Source organism: Trichosurus vulpecula, chromosome 3 (assembly GCF_011100635.1).
Source record: "Trichosurus vulpecula isolate mTriVul1 chromosome 3, mTriVul1.pri, whole genome shotgun sequence".
NCBI classification, from domain to species: domain Eukaryota; kingdom Metazoa; phylum Chordata; class Mammalia; order Diprotodontia; family Phalangeridae; genus Trichosurus; species Trichosurus vulpecula.
In genome coordinates, this window is record NC_050575.1 from 159,253,615 (window position 1) to 159,275,408 (window position 21,794).

The 21,794-nt window shown below is 43.4% G+C and overlaps 1 protein-coding gene across 1 annotated transcript in view; it reads right to left on the bottom strand.

Moving 5' to 3' along the window:
- The window catches only part of COL27A1 (collagen type XXVII alpha 1 chain), a 234,115-nt gene that overhangs the window by 78,551 nt on the left and 133,770 nt on the right, over window positions 1–21,794 (bottom strand). Inside the window, exons 25-27 of the mRNA XM_036749857.1 lie at window positions 14,418–14,471; window positions 11,311–11,364; window positions 10,415–10,468 (exon numbers count right to left, since the gene is read on the bottom strand). Coding sequence (XP_036605752.1) covers window positions 10,415–10,468; window positions 11,311–11,364; window positions 14,418–14,471 — 162 coding nt within the window. The remainder of the gene's footprint in view (window positions 1–10,414; window positions 10,469–11,310; window positions 11,365–14,417; window positions 14,472–21,794) is intronic.

Below are 21,794 nucleotides of genomic sequence, written 5' to 3' on the forward strand. Positions count from 1 at the left end.
AAAATCTAAGACCACTTTGGTGCCAAAGGAAAGAGGAAAGACAGTCTGGGTAGGATTGGGGAGAAGGAATGCGAAGGCAATGAAGGGAAAAGAGAAGGCATGTAGAAGATAGGGAAGTAGGGAAGTAGTAAGGGGAAGAGAAGGAAGGAGGAAAAAAGAGAGGGAATGAGGACAAGATAATAAAGGAAGAAGAAAGGCTAGAGAGAGGAAGAGATGGATGAAAGGAAGGCAGAGAAGAATGAAGAGTAGGAGAAATAAGGGGAGAAAGTGGGAGAGAAAAGAAGGGGAGGAAGAGAGAAGAGAGGAAGCAGGTGTGCCCATCGCTTCTTCTCCTCCAGTCCCTAAGCCCCATCTGTGTGACTGTGTGGCTACACACACCACGGCGACTACTGTAAAGGTCTGAGTGGAAGTGTGAGTAACGGAATCCTTTCAGAGGCTTGGGAAGCTTCCCCTGCACTCCCATCTCCCTGATTCCCAGACCGGGTGTGTTCATTTTATGAGCATAGAGAGTCTCTCTCCAGCTGCCAGGGGGGAAGCCACAGCCCCTCTCTGGTGTTTGGAAAAATAACTCCATCTGCTGCTCCCACCTCTGCTCCTTCCTCAGTGTTCCCAATGCCGAGGAAGAGGGCCATGACGCCCAGCACGAGGCAGACACCAGGCTGCTGATGGGGTCGAGGAAGGGCGGGGGGTGAGAACATGGGGCAGGCCCTGTTCTTGTTAGCCTCCTTGTCTGGAGTGGATCCAGGGGAAGGAAACTAGTTTGGCCCAAAGAATCAACAGATCTGATTCCTGGATACCAGAGGCAGGGAGGCTGGGCAAGTGTCTGCCCTTTTTATGGGGCTATTTCCTAACTACAATACATGTGCAATTTGGAGCTGGGAGATTCCAAAAGACAAGGTGCTCCTGGTTCAGCCACTAATTTTAGGGGATGGTCTTCAGCGAGTCACTTCCTTTCTCTCAGTCTTAGTTTCTTTGTCTGTAAAGTGGGAATAATGATTCCTGTTGGGCCTACTTCATTGTAAGGAACACACGAGATAAAGCATTATAAAAAAAAGAGGTTTAAAACCTAGACTCAGATGGTCAGAGGAGAAGGGTCCCCTTGGAGATTTAGTTTTACATCGTCATTTCAAAAATGATGAAATGGAGGCTCAGAAAAATGAACTGGCCTAAGGTCACACTTTTTGTTAGTTTCATATGAACACACACACACACACACACACACACACACACACACATACACACGTACATACGACAGCTTGGTTCAATGTAAAGATGTAACCCTAAGTTTGCCTCTGACTATAACCCTAAACCCAAATTCATTTCTGATCTGAAGTCAGAGTACACTGGAGCCCCGTCTCTACTATCAGGGCTGCTGCATATATGACATTGAACAAATCACTACCTCCCTGGGCCTCAGTTTCCTCATCTGCAATAGGGAGGGGGTGGATCAGAGAGCTTCTGAAGTTCCTTCCAAATCTAGAGCCATGATCCTGTAATATTGTTTCATACATGCCCATAGCCCTCAGAATTGTCATTACCTAGGTGCCCTGAGGGGCAACGGGTTGGTAGGAAGTTGTCCCACCCTACCACCGAGGCTCTGGGGTCCTTCTCTCCAGCAAAGTTCAAAATGAACACCAATCGATGATGATGGCAACAGAAAGGAAGACATGGCTTGTTCTCTCCCCTTTCTGAGCCTCCTTCTCAGACTGAGCCAAAGGTTCCCTTCACAGTTCCTAGTATTATTACAGCTCAGGTTAGAGCCTCCTTAAAGGCACACAGGCTAAGATTTGGCTACAGCATCTACATAACTGGGAAGAATGAGCCACAGCTGGACTTAATAAGGCTGGAGATTTCACATGCAAGAGAGCAGCTCATGTCCACGTGGTGATCTCCCAGAACCTCAGGTCCCATTTCCCGGAGGTCTCATTCTTGAGGCTCAGGCATGATACTCCCTTCAAGCAGGCTGATCCAAAGTTCACTCACCCATCATTTTGTGGGGCTTGTTAATGACTCTCCAGTCTCTCAGGTGCCCAATGTATGGCTGGGGAGACTGAGGATTAGAAGGGCTAAGTGGGGGAGGGGGAGCCAAGATGGTAGAGTAGGGACCCAGCTGAGCTCTCCCAACATTCCCCTCCTAACAACTTTAAATTAACACCTCAAATAAAATTTTGGAGTAGCAGAGCCAACAAAAGATCAGAGGGAGACATTTTTCCAGCCTAAGACAACTTAGGAGGTCCACAGGAGAGGTCTGTAACACTGGGGTGGGCTCGGGCCTGGAGCATAGCAGAGTACCAACTTTGGAGGCAGTCATGACAGCAGCACCAGCAGCAGCTTTGGGAGCTCCCAGTCCATAGATGGTAAGAGGGTGGGACAACTTATCAGAAAGAGATTAGAAGGGACCCTTTTCTGGCACTGGGTAGAGCTGGCACTGATTGGTAACTGTTCTATTGCCATATTTAGTTCTAGGTTGCAGTTCCAGGGTGGAGAGGAGAGCTTGTGCTTGATCACAAGGGAGCAGCTACCCTGGTCACAGTTCCATGGCCACGAGGAGCAGTAGTACTTGCAGCTGCAGGGGAGTAAGGGATTGTCCCAGGTAAAGACTGGATGGCAGACCAGGAGAGCAGTGACCACACCTCTCCCGAGATAACATCAACTTGGAAGCCCTGAAAACCGGCAGAACCCCAGAATTAGCTCTGAAAACAGCAGCACAAAAATAGATTGAAGTTTGGAACAATGTCTTCTTCCCTTTCCTCCCCCTCTTCCCCAGGCACGCAAAGCCTAGCTTTGACATAAAGTTCAAAACGAAGAAATAAGCTGGGAAGATGAACAAATAGCAAAAAAGGGAACTTAATCATGAAAAGCTACTATGGTGGCAGAGAATGTTAAGACATAAACTCAGAAGATAGCAATGCAAAAACAGCTACAAGCAAAGCCTAAAAGACAAATGCTAATTGGACCAGAGGCCAACAAGAATACCTGAAAGAATTAAAGAACAAGATAAGAGTGGTAGAGGAAAAATCAGGAAAAAAAATGAGGGTGATACAAGAAAATTAGTTAATTAAACAGCCTGGTAAAAAGAGACACAAAAAATACTCAAGAAAATAATTACCTTCAAAACAAAATTGGCCTAATGGTAAAAGAGGTTCAAAAATTCACTGAAGATAAGAATTCCTTAATAAATAGAATTGGGCAACTGGAACTAATGACTCCATGAGATTGTAAGAAACAATAAAACAAAGTCAAAAGAATGCAAAAAAAAAACAGAAGAAAAATGTGAACTATCTCATTGGACAAACAACTGACCTGGAAAATAGATTAAGGAAAGATAATTTAAGAATTGTTGTTACTACTTGAAAGCCATGATCAAAAAAAGGGCCAAGATATTATATTTCAGGAAATTATAAAGCCCCAATATCGTCCAGAGGATAAAATAGAAATTGAAAGGATCCACCTCCTGAAAGAGATCCCAAAATGAAAACTCCCAGGAATATTGTAGCCAAATCCCAGAGCTCGCAGGTCAAAAAGAAAATACTTCAAGCAGCCAGAAAGAAACAATTCCAATTTTGTGGAGCCACAGTCAGGAAACACAAGGTTTAGCAGCTTCCATATTAAAGAAACAGAGTACTTGAAATATGATATTCCAGAAGGCAAAGGAGCTAGGATTACAACCAAGAATAACCTACCTATCAAAACTGAGTATCATTCTTCATGGGAAAATGGCTATTTAATGAAATAAAGGACTTCCAAGAATTCCTGATAAAAAGATCAGAGGTGAATAGAAAATTTGCCTTTCAAATACAAGATTTAAGAGAAGCATAAAAAGGTAAGCATAAGGGACCCAATGGAGTTAAATTTTATAATTTATATACAAATTATATACTTTGTTGTATATCTATTTGTTAATATGAATATAAACAAATAAGTTGTTTACATTCCTATATGGGAAGAGGATACATGTAATTCCTAAGAACTTTATCGTTATTAGGGCGGCTAGGAGTCTGCATAGTCAGAAGGCACTGGTGTGAGTCAATTATGTAGGGGAGAGAAGAATGTAGAGGAGAGAAAGAGGAATGCACTGGGAGAAGGGGGAAGAAAGAGAGAGAGAACAGAGCAAATTTTCTCAAATAAAGGAGGTGTACAAGGAAGAGCTTTTATAGTAGAGGGGAAAATGGGAGGGAGGGGTTAGCAGGCAATGCCTGAACCTCACTCTTATCAGAATTGGTTCAAAGAAGGAAGAATATGTATACATACTCAATTGGCTATGGAAATCTATCTTACCCAATACAGAGGGGAAGGGGATAAGAAATATGGGGGGAATGATAAAGGGGAGGGCAGATTGGGGGAGGCAATGGTCAAAAGCAAAATGGACTTCTGAGAAGGGACAGGATAAAAAGGTAGAGAGGGTAAATAGAAGAAAATGGAATAGAGGGAAATGCACAGTTAGTGATCGTAACTGTGAATGGGATGAGCTAACCCATAGAATGGAAGTGGATAGCAGAATGGATTGGAAACCAAAATCAACAATATGTTGTGTACAGCAGACACATTTGGAACAGAAAGACACACAACGAGCTGAAATGAAGGGCTGGAGCAGAGTCTATTATGCTTCAATTGAAGCAAAGAGGGCAGAGGTAGCAGTCATGATCTCAGACAAAGCAAAAGCAAAACCAGACCTAATTGAAAGAGATAATCAGGGAAATTAAATTTTGCTAGAAGGTACCATAGGTAATGAAGTAACATCAAAAATATTTACAGCAACTTTCTCTGATAAAGAGAAATATATTCTCAAATATATAGGGAACTGAGTAAAATTTAGAAAAATAAGAGTCATTCCCCAATTGATAAATGGTCAAAAGACATAAACAGGCAGTTTTCAAATGAAGTAATCAAAGCTATCTTAGCAATGTGAAAAAAAAATGCCCTAATTCACTACTTGTTAGAGAAATGCAAATTAAAACAACTCTGAGGTACCACCTCACACCTACCAAAAATGACAAATGCTGGAGGAGATGAGGGAAAATAGGTACATTAAGTTGGTGGAGTAGTGAACTGATCCAACCATTCTGGAGAACCCAAAAGGCTATAAAATTGTTCATACCGTTTGGTCCAGCAAAACCACTACTAGGTCTGTACCCCAAAGAGATCAAAGAAAAAGGAAAAGGATATAATTGTACAAAAATATTTATAGCAGCTCTTTTTGTGATGGCACTGAATTGCAAATTGAGGAGATGCCCATCAATTGGGGAATGGTTGAATAAGTTGTGGCATCTGATTATGATGGAGTACTATTGTGCCATAATAAATGATAGAGGGGTAATTTCAGGAAAAAACATGGCAAGACCCATATGAACTGATGCGAAGTGAAGTAAGAAGAACCAGGAGATCATTGTGCACAGTAACAGCAGTGATGTAATGATGATCAACTGTGAAAATCTTGGCTACTCTGATTAATAATAATGTCATCTAAGACAACTCCAAAGGGCTCATGATGAAAAAATGCCATCCACCACCAGAGATAAAACTGATGAACTCTGAGTGAAAATTGAAGTATAATTTTTTCATTTTATTTTTTTGCTTTTTTCCAATATGGCTAACATAGAAATGTTTTGCATGATTTCACATGTATAATTGATACCATATTGTTTGCCTTTTCATGGGTGGGGGAGGGCTGAGAAGGAGGGAGAGATTCTGGGACTCAAAATTTAAAAAGAAAAGAATGTTAAAAATAAATAACTAATAAATATATTTTTGAAAATAAAAGTACTCTTTTTTTTTCAAGGAAGGGCTAAGTACCTTGCCCCGGGAGTTGGAAAGGGACCCAGGAATCCATCCTGAGACAGCGTCCCCAGCTGCCAAGGTGGCCCTTCCCTCTGATTGAATTCCTCAAGCTGGCCCTGTTCCCAGCCAGCTTGCTGAGATAGAAGGTTGGAGTAACTTGACTTGCTTCCTCAGTTCTTGGACCAGGTGTGGATTCTGGTTCACATGCAGCTTTCCTCCAGCCTGACCCTGCCCTTACACCCTGGCAATAGGTCAGTGTTCTCTTGATTAGCAGATACAAACACCCAGACCCTGACCTCTGCCTGCATTCCAGATTCTCGTCTGGTCTGCCCATGTCTTGTGTCTTTTGGTTTATAAGTCTAAAATATTCTGCTGGGCATTCGAGGCTCATCTGTATCCATCCAGGCTTATCAATAAATCAATCAACTAACAAGCATTTACTAAATGCTATGTGCCAGGTGCTGTGCCAGGCGCTGATGGCACAAAACCAAAAATGAAACAGTCTCTGCCCTCAATGAGTTTATGTTCTATTGACAATTTCAGCGATTCTATTGAATCCTCCAGCAGGAACTTTATATCCCTTGGTTCATTTTGGTTTCTCTTGCTTAAAACCACCTCCTTGATCCTCTCTGAAACCTGAGAAATCAGAATCCTCTGAGTACCATCTGTCTATCAAAACCCAGCCCAGCTCCCTCCTCTGCTACAGCAGAAAGAGATTTGGACCTGGAATTATAGCACCAGATTTAAATCTCAGCTCTGTTACTCATTGCTGAAATGTTCCCAGGCAAATTACTTCACCTCTGTAGGCCTCAGTCTTCTCATTTATAAAATAAAGGGGTTATACTAACACATGTGGTGAGCTGCAGCTAGCTCATATGGGCTTGAGAGAGCTGGTTGCTAAATTCTCAGCACAAGAATTTATACCTTGTAAATCAGCAAATCCTCCAAATCAGGGTTTGATGTATTGTTTTGCAGACTTAAGGAATTGAAGGAAAAATTTTAATAATGCAGATTAAACTTAAAAGTGTGTCATGCACATATTCCTGCCCTCCCCTTACCCCCCAAGAGTCAGTGGTTAACCATTTACCAGCATGCTCCTGTAATCTGTTTTGTGTCACTGATCCCTATGGCAGTCTGGTGAAGCCTATAGGCCCCTCCTTTCTCAGGATAATGTTTTACATAATATTTGCATAACATTTGCATAACATAAAAATACATGGGATTACAAAACATTCCAATTCTATTGAGACACAATTATCAAAATATTTTTAAAAAAACAAGTTCACCAAGCCCAGGTTAAGGATCCCTGGACTGGATGATCTCTCCTTTACAGCTCTGAATGCTCTGACCTTCCCTGACTATTTATTCCTGATCTAATTAATTTCCTTCCTCTTTGAATTTAGAATCTGAACCAAACAATTTGCCCTCTAGAGTACATGATGTTAGTATTGTCTCCCCACTGGATGGTAAGTGCCTTGAGGGCAGGGACCAAGTCTCCTTCTTTGTGCCTTCATGCATTTAGCATAGGACCAGATGCACAATGAGAACTCAAAGAAACAATTATTCATTGAGACTGATCAGCTGCCTCACCTGGGAAGGTCAAAAGCAGCCAGGGAGTCGAGCGGCAGCCTAGGCCAGTCTACGGGAAAGGCATGACCAGTGTGGGGGGAGGAGGAATATGGCCAAGAGGAAGAGCGAGGCATCCAGCCAGCTCTGTGGGTGCCCATGGGGAGGCTAGAAACAGTCCCTTCTCCTTGCTTGTTCCAGACCAAAGTAACCACTTGGCACAGGAAGCTCAGCCCTACTGGAAGCAGCCTTAAAGCCCCTTTGTGCTGGGGGCTCCATAAGCCCCAATTTGGCCCATGCCTATGCTGACTGAACTAGGCACACTGCTGGTTTTCTGATGCAGGAACAGAATGCCTTCCATGGTGCCCACTTGAAAACTGACTTGGCTGGCAGGACAGGGGCAGCCTGATCCCCTCTTCAGCCCCTCCACCCAAAAGATGGCATATAGTAGAGCAGATGTTCCCTGGCAGAAAGGTGATGGTAGGGCTTGTGGCCTGAGCCACAGACTAAGAGCTAAGGATCATGTCCAGAATGAAACCTTCAGTTCCAATCTTCCTGATACTGGCTATGTGAATGCAGCAATTTTTACCTTCCATGAACTTCAGTTTTCTCATATGTAAAACAAGGGTAAGAAAGCTCATGGGACCTGCTTCACAGGATAAGAAAAGCACTCTGTAATCCTTAAAGTGCTGTAGAAACATGACTTACTACCACGTGCAAGGCACTTGCCCTCTGGCTCCCTCAGGATCACCAGGTAAAGACTGGATGGCAGAGGGAATGGGTTATGTCAAAGGGGTGGGTGGCATCTTGGTGTGTACAGTGGAAACCTCAGTTCCCTGGAATATCTGTCTTCCCCTGGGAGGCAGGAAAAAATTTTCCAGGGAGGAAGCAAAGGTGGGGAGAATTTGAGTCACACAGTAGACCAGTGGTAGTATGATGATTTGAACTCAGCTCCCATTTTTGAACCAGTATTCTACAACTAGACCATACTGCTTCTCCTCTCTCTACCCTACAACTGAATCTCTTATTTATTCCTGGCTTATTTCCATGGCAACTACTACCATAACAATTATTATTAATCAATTCCTGCAGAATGGGGAACAATTTTTATCGGATTTGTTGGCTAGGACTAGCCCCATCTCATCCAACAGGAGAGATTCCCCTCGGAGATACACATTAATCAAGGCCAGGGTATTCCTTCTGCCTGGAGAGAGATAATTGATAGAATATGTGTGGAACTGACAGCAGATGCCAGTGACAAGATGCTTGTTTTTCATTAAGCAATTCTCAAGCAATGGGAGCCCAGTTAGCCAGATTTGGCCTCCTGATCCCCAGCTCAAATCAACATCTGGCCCTGGGAGCACTGGGGTCCCTTGCCAAAGATCAATGTAAGCATATAGAGAAGAACTATCAGTGTGGCTCATGGAATTTGAAAGGGGCGGGGCTCTCTCTTCATCAGCGTCATCTCGACGACCACCACGTTTACATCATGTTTTACAGTTTACAAAGCACTTTGCTCAGAGCAATCCCATGGGTTAGGAAGGAGGCTACTGCACCCGACTAGACAAGTGGTAATAATGTCATGAACCAGAAATGAAAGACAAGAGACAGAGACTGAGAGGGAAAACTGAAGGGATTGATTAATTATGGGACGAGAGAGAGAGGGAATGCTCCAAGGTGACTATAAAATGACTCCCAGATCTATATCTTCAGCCCCATGTTCTCCCCCATCTCCAACTGCCTACTGTGGACACCTTCATCTGAATGCCCTTCTAACCTTTCAAATTCCACAAATCCGAAACAAAACCTATCTTCTTCTCTCCTAAAACTGTGCTCCAGATGGGAAGACAGGCATACTCATGTACTGTGGCTAGACCTATGAATTGGTCTAAGCTGGAGGTGGGGAACCTTCAGCCTTGAGGCCACATATGACCCTCTAGGTCCTTAAATGCAGCCCTTTGACTGGATTAAGGGCCACACCTGAGGACCTAGAGGGCCACATGTGACCTTGAGGCTGAAGGTTCCCCACCCCTGGTCCAAGAAGTCTGAAAAGCAATTTAGAGTTATGCTTAAAAAGTAAACTGTTCATACCCTTTGACCCAGAGATCTTACTGCTAAGTATATACCCCAATGAGTTCAAAGAAAGAAAGATGCCAAAATATTCATAGTAGTAATCCTTGTGATAGCAAAGAACTGGAAACAAAGTAGGTGGCCATTGTTTGGGAAAGGGTATGTGTACAAAGCCCAGCACATGAATGTAATGGGGTACTGGAGTGCTGTAAGAGATAAATGTGAAGACTACAATGAAGCAAAGGAAAGCGGAGTCAAGTAAGCACCAGCAGGAAAATGACACACAGCAATGACAATGGAAATGGAAGGACAACAAATTGAACATTTTGTAATTAATAATAGCTAAGCTTGGCCCCAGAGAGTGGAGAAAACGGACCTTCTTTGAAGCAGAAGAGCGTTACGTACGCTGTCAGACTTGTTGGTTTTGCTGAACTACCTTCTTTCCGTTTTCTTTTTAAATTTTTGCTACAAGGGATGGCTTGCTATGGAGGAAAGGGGAGGGGTCATTGAAATGAAAATGAAATGAATGTAATGCTAAAATGAAAGATATGAATAAAAACAAAATTCTATATACACATACACATACATACGTGCATACATGTGGGTGTGTATACACACACACACATACAATTGGTACCTCCATCCAATTCCCTGTCTCTGCTGGGAATGATGGAAGATGCTTCACTAACCAATTTTGTGAGTCTTCGCTCTTCCCTTCCCTATTTTCCAAATTCACTTCAAATCTTTGGTGGCTTTATTTTCCCTTTAGTACCAAATAGGGCCTGGCCTTTCAAGGCCTCCCATAATCTGGCCCAAATCTATCCATCCAACTTTATCTATTAATCCAACTTCGTCACTGTGAAGACTGGGAAGCTGAGGCACAGGGAAGTAAAGAGGCAGACATCAAAGAATGTGGGACATGACCTCAGGCCCTCTGACTGGAGAGCCAGTGTTGCCAAGAGGGTCCTTGCTCAGGAATTACTCTTGGGATAGTACTTACTGGGGGCCCCGGATCTCCAGGATCTCCAACTCCACCTGCTATCCCAGGATGACCCTAGAAAGAGGGGTGGGGGAAATAATTGTGATGAGCTCATAGAAAAAAAACTTCTTACTTCAAGCCCTGCCCTCAGCTAACCTAACTAACTACGGCTAAGGTAGCATCGAGGTCATGGGCCAAGAGGCCAGGTCCCTGGGAACCCTAAACTCTCTCCTCCTTAATGGTGGGAAGGATGAACAGAAGGATCTTGAAGCATCCAGTGGAGGCATGAGGAGAAGAAGGCAAAGAGAAGGAGATGGGATGGAAGGAGAACTACAATCCCAGAGACAATCGATTAAACAACAAGCATTTATTAAGCAACTGCTTTGTTGGTGGAAATATCAGACTGGAGCTCAGGGGAGAGACAAAAACAAAACAAAAAAAACAGTCCTTGGCCTCAAGGAGCTTACATTCTGTTGGATGAGATAACACGTGCATATATAGGTAAACAAAAAATATTCACAAAATCAGTATGAGGTAAATTTGGAAGATGAGAGCATTAGCAGATGGGAAGGATCAAGAAAAGGGTCCTGTAGAAGGTGTTTGAGCAGAGATCTGAAGGAAACCAAGGAGTGGAATACCAAACATGGCCGACCACCATGGAGTATTATGTGAGAACCAGCAGGAAGGCCAGCTTTGCTGGAGCTGAAAATATAGGAATGAAAGTAATGAATAACAAGGTTGGAAAAGTAGGTCGGGGCCAGGTAGTGAAGGGCTTTAAAAGCTAAACAGAGGAACAGATTGTAGTCGCAATAGGGAGCCATTGGTGTTCATAGAGTAGGGGAGTGACATGGTCAGACCTGCACTTTAGGAAAAGAAAGAGTGGGGATAGAGTGAGAGAATGCAGACTTACTCCTTACCATCGACCCCTTGGCTCCAGGAGGACCTGGTGGTCCCGTCGCACCTCGGCCACCCTTCAGCAAAGGAGAAACATCAATGAGCACATAGGAATCAATTGGTCAATAAGCATTTATTAAGCGCCTCTTAGATGCCAGGCATTCTTCAAGGCTGGGAGGGTCAAAAACAAAAGTGAAACAGTTTTTGCCCTCAAGGAGCTAACATCCCACTGGGAAGAGATCATCACTTGCAAATATCTAGCTGTACATGAACTAGGCACAAAATAAATGCAAGGTGATTTTGAGGGGAGGAGAAAACAGGCCGGGTATTAGAAAGCAGCGCTTCAGCTGAGTCTTAAAGGAAGCAAAGTGTTCTCAGAGTTCAAATCCCATCTCAAACACTTACAAACTGTGTGACCCTGGGCAAGTCACTTAACCTCTCTCAGCCTCAGTTTCCTCACCTGTAAAATGGGGATAATAACAGCACCACCCTCAGAGAGCTGGCATGAGAATTGAGTGTCATAAGGGCTTTGCAAACTTTAAAGTGCTATATGAAGGTTAGTTGTCATTATTATCATTAGAGGGAGGATTGTTACGGGAATGGCCATATTTCTGAATGTCTGCTGTCATGGGGTTTAATTGCTCCTGTCCATTCAGGCATCAGGCTCTCACCCAGCCATGTTTGACATCAGCTATCAGCCACAGATGTGTCTATTCCAGATGGAGATACGGGCTTGGGATGAGATGAGTGGGATAAAGTTCCCATGGATTGCGTGGAACCATCTCCTTCCTTCCTTCCCATTGCCACGTCACTGTCTCCCTCCTTTATATCACATTGCAAAGCCAACTTTCCCTGGGAAGCCTTACACCACAAAATTCCCCACCCTCATCTATCCACACAACCTGTGATGCCTTCTCTCCCCCTTATCATTCAACATGCTTGGATCAGGATTGCTTCCAGGGCCCTTCATGATCTAAATCCAACCTACAGGTACCCTGTGCTTCGACCAGCAGGAAGCAGCTGCAGGGTAGGGGGAGGACACTGGATATGTATTCCAAAGGCCTGGCACCGAATGCTGGATCTATGAGGTCATTGCTGGGGGCATTCGGGGCTAGTAATCTCACCTCCTCTGTAGAAAGAGGATGATAATGCTTGAACCACTAATAGCACAAGGTTGTTGTGAAGAGCAAATGAAATGACACGAACAGACGGAGCCCTTCAGATGTCCTCATGGCTATTACTCACTTTTCCCTGAAAATGCTCTCTCGTACCTTGTTCATTGCTATTCCCTTTGCCTGGAATGTTTCCTCTTTCATTTCCTGTTAAACTCTGACTCAACCTTCAGTTACGACCTCTTCCATGAGTCTTCCTTGATTACTTCAGCCAGATGTGATCTCTCCCTCCACAGAATTCTCAAAGCACTGTTTGTACTCCTCTTCACCACAATCTACCTTCTAGTGTTATCCGTGTAGCCTTAGACTATAAGCTCTCTGAGAAAAGGCATGATAGTCTTCTTTATCCTCCTAGCTCCCCCAAAGCTTAGCCTGGTACTGCCCTTTGGAGGCTCCAAAATGTTTGCTGAATGATGTGCAGACCCAGACGGGGCCAGGATCTCCAGGTGGCCCTCTGAAGCCACCTCACACACACAAGTGGGGATTTTCCTTCTGCAGAGATGGTTTTGATTAAGGAACTGCTAATTCTATTGTTCCTTTTGATTCCTATTTGGTACCATTTGGATCTGGTTTAAGTTTGGCTTGGGCTGGGTTGGATCTATAGATGCCGATGTGTCAACAGAAGGAATTTCCTTCCCTTTCCACCCTTCCCATCTCTTCACTCCTCCCCTAACACACTCCACTTTTGCCCCAACTCCCTGGTTGCCTGAGCAAGAATTGGATTCTGAGGAGTTGACTGATCGATGATCAGCTGCTTGACAAATGGACAGTTACACTAAACATTTATTTTGAACCAAGCAGGGTAGGATGCTGGTATGTAAGATGTGGACTCTGCCCACAAGGGACATTCACAGACTGACCTCATTTTCAATAAGTCCATTACAATCTTAGCATTCCCTCAGGGCCCAAGATTTTGTCCCTGGGTCTAGCTAAGTCTCTCTCTGGATGGCCATCTCCGACATTAGGGGTACCTCTCTGGAAGTGGCCCTGCCCTGAAGAGAAGCATCCTGAATCCACAGACACCATAGAGCTACTCAAGAACCAAGATCTGTGCCTAGCAGATACTATCCTGGCTGCTGTGACCCCTGGAGAACCAGGTTATGTCTACACTGGCAATACTCCTTATCTGTGGTGGGTTGGGAGGTGGGAGTGATAATCTGCAATGTCATTTAACCTGTTCGCCTTAGTTTGCTCATCTGTAACATGAGGTTAATAACGGCACCTACTTCCCAAGGTTACTGAGAGGCTCAGATGAGATAATAATTGTAAAGTGTTCAGTAGTAAGTGCTATGTAAATGTTAGCTACTATTATTATTATTATATTCCCAAATAGATTTCTGGTGAGCCAAAGTGAAATAAAGGCCTCTCTGCTTGAGGGATCAGGAAATGGAAATGGGCATCTCTTCTAGCTTTATCCTCAATAAGGTGTTTTCAGATAGAAAGCAAATCCACTCAAGACATATAGATCACACCCCCATATCCATCACGTAATGCACCATGCAGTCAAATGGATGGACACATCTAAGGAGCCCAAACTGAGGTTCATGTGGCTGGACCACTCTGGTCGTCTTAACCAGCCCTCAGGTTCTAGATGGCCCTGAGAAATCAGAGTGGGCAGGTAAGGCAAAGTGAGCAGAGTCCTGACACAGGGAGGGGAAGCCAGGTGGTCCTGAAGGGAGTGACGGTCAAGGACCAAAGGGAATGGAAGACAGGAAATGAATGCAAGGCAACCATGGGGAACACCAGACAATGGTCCTTTGACAGCTCACTCCCTAGCCCCCAAGTGCCAAGTCACAACTTCTGCCAACAGAGCTTGTTCAAGTCCTTGGATGAGGAACAGCAGAGCTAAGAGTAAATTGAGACAGGGTTTTAAATTCCTAAAACGGCAGCTTCCATCACCTTCCCTCACCCCCCAAATGTGCTGGACTCCTTTATTTATTTTTTAAAATACAACCTACCTTCTCTCCGATGATTCCTGGCTCTCCGACCAGACCGATAAATCCCATCAGGCCCTAGGAGAAACATTTTTTTAAAGTAGGAAAGAAAGTGAATTTGGGGATGTGTTGGGCTGTTTAAAAAATGGTGCTTTTTTTTTCTTTTCCCTTAGTTGAATTCTCCAAGTGTCTCTAGTTTACTGAACAGTAATTATTGGCGGGCAGCAGGACTGCTGGAGAGAGGAAGGTTTGTCCCACCGTAGCCTCCCTCGCTCCAGCTGGTTCTGCCAACTGGAGGATGGAGTGCCAGGGTTTCTTTGAGCTGCACACCCTCTGCCTCCCCCAGGGATGGGTCTGGGAGGGTGGCCAGAGCAGCAGAGTCCTCTAACACAGAGGTGTCAAACACAGCAACCTGAGGGGCCCAACATTCCTGAGTGCTGCCCAGACCAGATGAAAGTAAAATTGGAAAATATTTCACAAAATAAATTAAAAAAATAGAACATAGATAATGTTAATTTGTGGTTTTCTAAGGGATCCTTATATAGGGTTTATTGGCCTCCTTTTCTATTTCAGTTTGATACCGCTTCTCTAATACAATTCAGAGAAGAAGGAAAGATAACCTGGGAGCAATGAAGAGTTGTCCCATTAGGACTTTGTTCCCGTCTTCTGCGTCTCCTTGTTGCCACTAAGTAAGAAACCAAGAACTGCCAGGCCTGGATGAAGACACTGAATGTACACAGCCCAAGCCCAGGAAGTCGATCAAAATGTGGAAATCTGAGAACTTTTACTATCTTTACAAACCTTTCTTCTTCTCATTATTGAAAGGGAACACATAATAATTGTTGGTGTTCTTTTAAATTTTAACTCCTGTGGTAAAATTACTCTGTGTTCTAAGAATGCCTCCCTGGCAGCTTTGGCGGGGGTGGAGGGAACATTGTTGGTTCATCTTCCCTATGGGCAGGAATTCAAAGTCTCTACCCATTTTAAGGGGGGGAAAGGATGGGGACAGAAAGCCTGTGGCCCAGAGAGTATAAGGGGCTTGAAAAAAATCATACAGACAGCCAGCACTAGAAGCTAGGGTATATGATTCCCTTTCTAGCTGACCCTGCTTTCTCTTTTGAAGGAGAATGCAAGATGAGGTTTGATGGAATTTTCCAAAAATGGCTTTAGGGGTAGAGAGAATGAGGGGGGAGCAATTCAATTTTCAGACTGATGACTTCTTTTGCAGAATAGGTTTAAAAACATGCTAAGAGCTGCTTCTTAATCTACCAAGTTTTGGCAAGAGGTGAGTGATACCGATTTGTGCCCATTTGGAAAAAGAATTCACCTGCCCTGATGCATTGTACTATTGTACGGTTTTCAATGGATTAATTAGAGGAACATTAAGTAACCAACCATTCGATTAACTCTTGGGTTTAATGTTCACGATCCAAAGGGAGATATTAAGAGGGCATGAAATTGCTGCCAAATACAGAAAGAACATTCGACATTCAATGGATATTTGTTAAGCACAGAGTACTATGCTAGGAACTGGGCATGTGTGGGGGTGGGGGAGGGAAACAGAAAGTTTTGAAAAGAATTTGTATTTCTCTAGCTTTTCTATCCTAGAAATTCAAACTCTTTCACATTAATCTAACTTAATTTAATTCAAATGCTTAGTACATGCAAATGTAGTATTAGCTCTGGTTTATCCACTGAATTAGATGGCACTTGGTATAACAGCATGAAATGAATTAACAACCCCACCTTCAATGTCAGTGTTCCCCAGGCCAGGACACACTTATTTCCTTCTGTCTGTCTATCTATCTATCTATCTATCTATCTATCTATCTATCTATCTATCTATCTATCTGTCTCTCTATAGAAGCCCCAAAACAACTCAGGCATCCTTCTCTACCTACAGCCACTTTCAAGGAAGCTAATCATCCTCCCTCAATGCCAGGAAATAGAAGAGTGGTGCTGCTATGGAGGAACCAACACCAAGGTCTTCATGGCTGGGTTTTATTTGGTGGTACTGGCACACGGGGCAGCTAGGCAACGTAATGGGCAGAGCACTAGGTCTGGAGTCAGTAAGATCTGAGTTCCGGCATAGCCTCAGATACTCACTCACCAGCTGTGTGACCCTGGACAAGTCATTTAATCTCATTTTGCCTCCCTTTCCTCATCTATAAAATGAGCTGGAGAAGGAAATGGCAAACCAGTCTAGTGTCTTTGCCAAGAAAACAACAAGAGGGGTCACAGAGAGTCAGACACGACTAAACAACAGCACGCTATTCATTTATGCCAGAAACAAAAGCAGAGACACTATCCTGTGTAAGTAGCACAACAAGAGAACATAGACAAGCTGCCTGGTATAGTGGATATGGTGCTGGACTCAGAACGAGGAAGACCTGGGTTTAGATCCTACCTCAGACGCTAACTTTGTGAACTTGAGCTAAGAAACCCTGGACTTGCCTGTCAGCTCTACCACTTACTGAGGTCTTACAAGGTCTGACCTTGTTACAAGTCACTTGTTCTCTCAAGAATGAGGTTAACTAGAGGTTTTCTGAGGTTCCTTCCCATTCAGACATCCTGCAAATATATGATGTTCCCTCTGACTTATCCACACTTACTATTAAGCTTATACCACCAAGGAGATCGAAGAAGTAGAGAAAAGACCCATATGCACAAGCACAAAGATATTTATTGCAGCTTTTTGTAGTAGCAAAAAATGGCTAACTAAGATGGTATCCCATCAAGGAGGGAATGGATGAACAAATTCTGGTATAAGAATGAATGGAGTGCTCTAAGACAGAAAGAAAAGAGACAGTTTTAGGCAAACCTGGGAAGACTCATTATGAACTGACTCCAAGTAAAGTGGGCAGAACCTGGAGAATAATTTCTATAATAACACAAAATTTTTTTATAAACAAACACTTGTTTGTAAGAATTCCAATCAACACAGTGGCCTTTCTTTTGAAAGTCTGATTTCTATGGATGCTCTAAGGCACAGAATGGGGATGCTTGCGAGAAAAAAGTGCATGGTCCTGTAGCATGAAACATTTATAATACGGAGAAAGGGAACATGTTGTTGCTCCTCAAACAATATTTTTCCTTGCCTGCTCTAGGGGGAAAAAACTCCCCTGATTCTGAAAGATCTGAATAGCTCAGAGGTCTCTGCTCTGCACCCATAGAACTTCTAGGGTAGAAGTAGTTGCTTTCCATTCTTATTCCCAATAACACATTTTGGAAACAAGTTTTCTGACTATATCCTTCTACTCACTTTTGCCAATAACTCCTTGGGATCCCATGGCAAAAGGGTTAACCATAAAAGGATCCTCCCATCAGAGTGGACAGATGGTCACTCTGCATGGGGCCCCATCCCAAGAATGCCAATGGAAGTACATCAAGGAAGCTCTGTGCTAAGGGGCCACTCCCTGCCAGGTTGGCTGAGGAAAAGCAGAAATTTCATAGCTACTTTATATTTATAGGTTACTGGGTATTGGATCCCAGACAGGTCATAAACCTCTAACAAGAATTCAAACAGAATCCTAATGAATAGCATTCATACAGTCAGGGCCTCCTGGGGCCAGCCCAGGGGCATGCATATTGCTAAACACACCATCCCAGAAAACACCTGGAAAGACTAGAAGGGCTAGGGCAGAAATCTCCCAGCCAAGGATGCCATGATTGTGGATTCTCCATGTTCTTTCCAAGAACCTGGTTTCGATGACCCCGTCAGCTTCTCCTGCTTAGGGCCCAAGCAGAGGAGGAGTAGTCCCACTCTGGGTCCTGACCCTTTTGACATTAATTCATAATAATTAATAATTAAGGGTAATTCTCAAGTTGAAGAAGGCGTCAGATCTGCATTTGATAGAGAAAGTTCCATAGCTGGAGGTCCCTACACTTTTTAGATCGCAGGGTCAGTACCAAAAAAATTACTAGCTTACATTAATAGAGATCTTTAAAGCTCATAAAACACCTTATGTATAGTCTCATTAACCCTGCCAGGCAGGTGTTACAAGTATTATTATTCCCATCTTACAGATGAGAAAACTAAGGCTCAGAAATAGAAAGTGGTTTGCCCAAAGTCTCATAAGTAGTAACCTCACAAGCAGAACTGGGACTTGAACCCAGGTATCCTGACTCCTAATCCAGGTCTCTTTCTATCCATTACATCTATGCCGGGTGTCTCCAGATGAAGGCAGAAGACCATAGGGGAAAGAGACAACAGCCTGAGCACTTCCTTGTGCCATGGGATGTAGCACATTCCCCCCAGAGATCTACATGACCCCAAGGTACTGTGAAGCCCTTGGGCTGCTGCCTGCACAACACACACTCTTGGTTTCCCTAACAGTGAGATGGCTTGGATGTAAGTCTTGGCCTTAAGTACTGGGAATGTAGTAGGTGGAGGGAAAAGAAAATTGACCCGAAAGTCAGGTAGCCTAGTCTTGGATCCTGGATCTGTTACTCAGCAATGATAACTTATTTAGATCTAGCTTGGCAGGTTGACAAAGTGCTTTCCTCACCATGTCCCTGTAAGATGGATAGTGCAACCCCACTTTACAGGAGAGGAAACTGAGGCTGAGAGCAGGTCAGACAGGTAGTAAATGGACATAAACAAGACTCAACTATAGGTCTGACTCCAAGTCCAATGCTCTTACTCCTATGCTATATACAGGATGTCCCTAAAGTCTGGATACATAGGAAATCTCATTAACATCTCATTAACTGTTCCACTGAAGACTCTGTTGTTCAGCAACTTCTTTTTCTGGGGTATGCTAAAGGAGGTGTTCTCAGTGAAAATCACAGATGCAACGCATAAAGAGTGAATGTGCTAAAATTGACAGCAATGTGGAGTTATTGCATCGAGTTCACATGAATCTTGCAAAAGCACATCAACCTTTTCATCACAAATGATGGAAATCATATTGGAGATGTTATTTGTTAATATTCCAATTAAATAAAATGTTGTTGAAAATTTCATAATTTCACTTCTTGAAGATATGCATTTTTGCTCATGTGTCCAGACTTTAGGAACACCCTATATACTACAGAACCATGGGCAAATTACAGCCCCTGAGGAGCTCCGTTTCCTCATCTGTAAAATAAGGGAGTTAGACTATGGTGTCTCAGGTCCCATCCAACTCATAATGTATGATTCTGAGACTGGAGACCTGGGGCCTAATCCCAGCCCTTTCACTAATTCACTATACAACCAAAATCAAACCACTCTCTGCCCCTGTATCCCACTTTCCCCAGTAAAATGAACCTAGATGACCTTTAAGGATTCTTCCAGTCCTAAAGTGTTATCACTTTTCTAAGGTCTCTTACAGAGCTCTTATATCCTAATTGTTTCCTTTCCTATATCTGTTCTTTTTTTCTTATTTCCTTTTACTCTGGCTCCCATGTTAGCTGATGCTGCATAAGATCCATGCTCAAGATAACTTGCCAGGTATTTATTAAGCACCTACTGTGTGAAGAAAAGCAGAAAAAAAGCTTGGTGTCTGCCTTGTAGAAGCTGACAGCCCAGCAGTCCTGGCTCTATCCTTTTGCTCCTGCTATTGTCTCACCCAAAAGGACTACTGATGAGAAGTTAGGGTTTCACTTTGAAAGGCCTGATAAATTTGGTGTTGGACAACCAGGATTCAGGTCTAGCTCTGGCACTTACTGTCTGACCTTGGCCAATCAATCAGCAAGTATTTATCGAATACCTATTATGCACTGGCTACTATGCACTGGGGAGGCAAAGGAAAAAAAGCAAAAATAGTCCCTGCCCTCAAGGACCTTACACTCTAATGAGGGAAGTAGCAAGTATATAAATAATTAATACAAGATACACACAGAGTACAAATGAACAAATAAATGAAAAAGTATTTCTTAGGCATTTTTTCACATGCGAAGAACCATGCACTAAGCACTAAGGAGACAGTCTCTGCTCTCACATTCTAATGGGGAGACAACACATTTAAGAGGACTGAGCTGCAAATCAGAGTAGATGAAAGGTAGCCTTAGATGGGATAGTACCAGCAGCCCAGAATGAGAGGTGAGAGGCCTCCTACACAAGGTTGGGTTTGGGCTGAGTCATGAAGGGAGAACGGAATTCTCATTAGTGGAGACCAGAATCCAGCATTGCAGGCAAGAGAGAGAGCCTCTACAAAGGCATTGAGTATCCTATTGGGAGAACAGCAAGAAAGCTGGATCATAGAGTGTGTGGAGGGTAGTAATGTGTAAGAAGATTGGAAACACAGGAAGGGGACTACTGCAAAGAGCTTTAAATGGCAAACAGAGGAATTTGTTTTTGATCCTAGAAGCAATAGGATCTCAACTTTCTCATTTGTGGAATAAAGGGATGGATCTCATGGGTTATTAACATGGAATCTGTGAACTTTAAAAAAGTATGAATTTTGATCACTGTATTTCAGTGTATTTGTTTTACTTTGTAGTTCTATGTATTTTATTTTGTGCATTTAAAAGTGTTATTCTGTGAAGGGCTTCATAGGCTTTACCAGATTGTCAAGGGGGCGCCTATAACACCAAAAAAGGTTAAGCGCCTTTGGTCTGGATGATCTTCAAGGTCCTGTTGAGTTCTACATTTATGATCATACGGGACAACAACAGATGATGGGGGAGGGGAAGAAAGGGCAGGACAATGAAGAACTGTCCTCTTGTTTGTAATCCTGCACCCACTTTAAGCGTCCTCAGTTATCAATCAATCAAAAAGCACTTATTAAGTACCTACTATGTGCCACACACTGTGCTAGGCACTGGAGATACAGAAGAAGGCCAAAGATAGTCCCTGCCTTCAAGGAGCTCCTGGGTAATCAAGAGGAACCCAGTAGCTCCCAATTACCCTGGGGGAGTCAGACACCCTATTTATTAGTTCTATGGAACCATCCATAGCACTGAAACATTGAGGGTCTGAGAGTAGGAAGAGGGGACAGACTGTAGAAAAATCACATGAGACCAGTGGGCCCACCAACTCAGCACAGGTCTGTTCTGATTAATAGCATCCAGCCTTTGCTAGAGCACTACCCCTAAAAGGAGCTCACAATTTCCCTAAGGCAGCCCCAGTCTATGACTGGACAGTTTTGATCATCAAAAGGTTCTTCCTTATCTACTGAGCCGAAATTTGCTTCTGGGAACCTTCCACACACGGGTCCTAGTCCTGTCTGTTGAGGCTACAGAGAGTAAGTCTGCTTTCCTCCTTCCACCGGATGAATTCCCCCTCAATTGCCTGAGTTCTGTTCTGAAGTAGATACAAGGCAGAATCTTCCGGCAGAGAGAACGCTGGGATATCTCAAATGAGATAATGTATGTGAAAGCACCAAAACTTAACACAGGGTCACAGGGCACATAGTAGGTATTCATTAAATCCTCATTGACTGACATTATATTAATATAAGATAGTTTTCAAGGCAA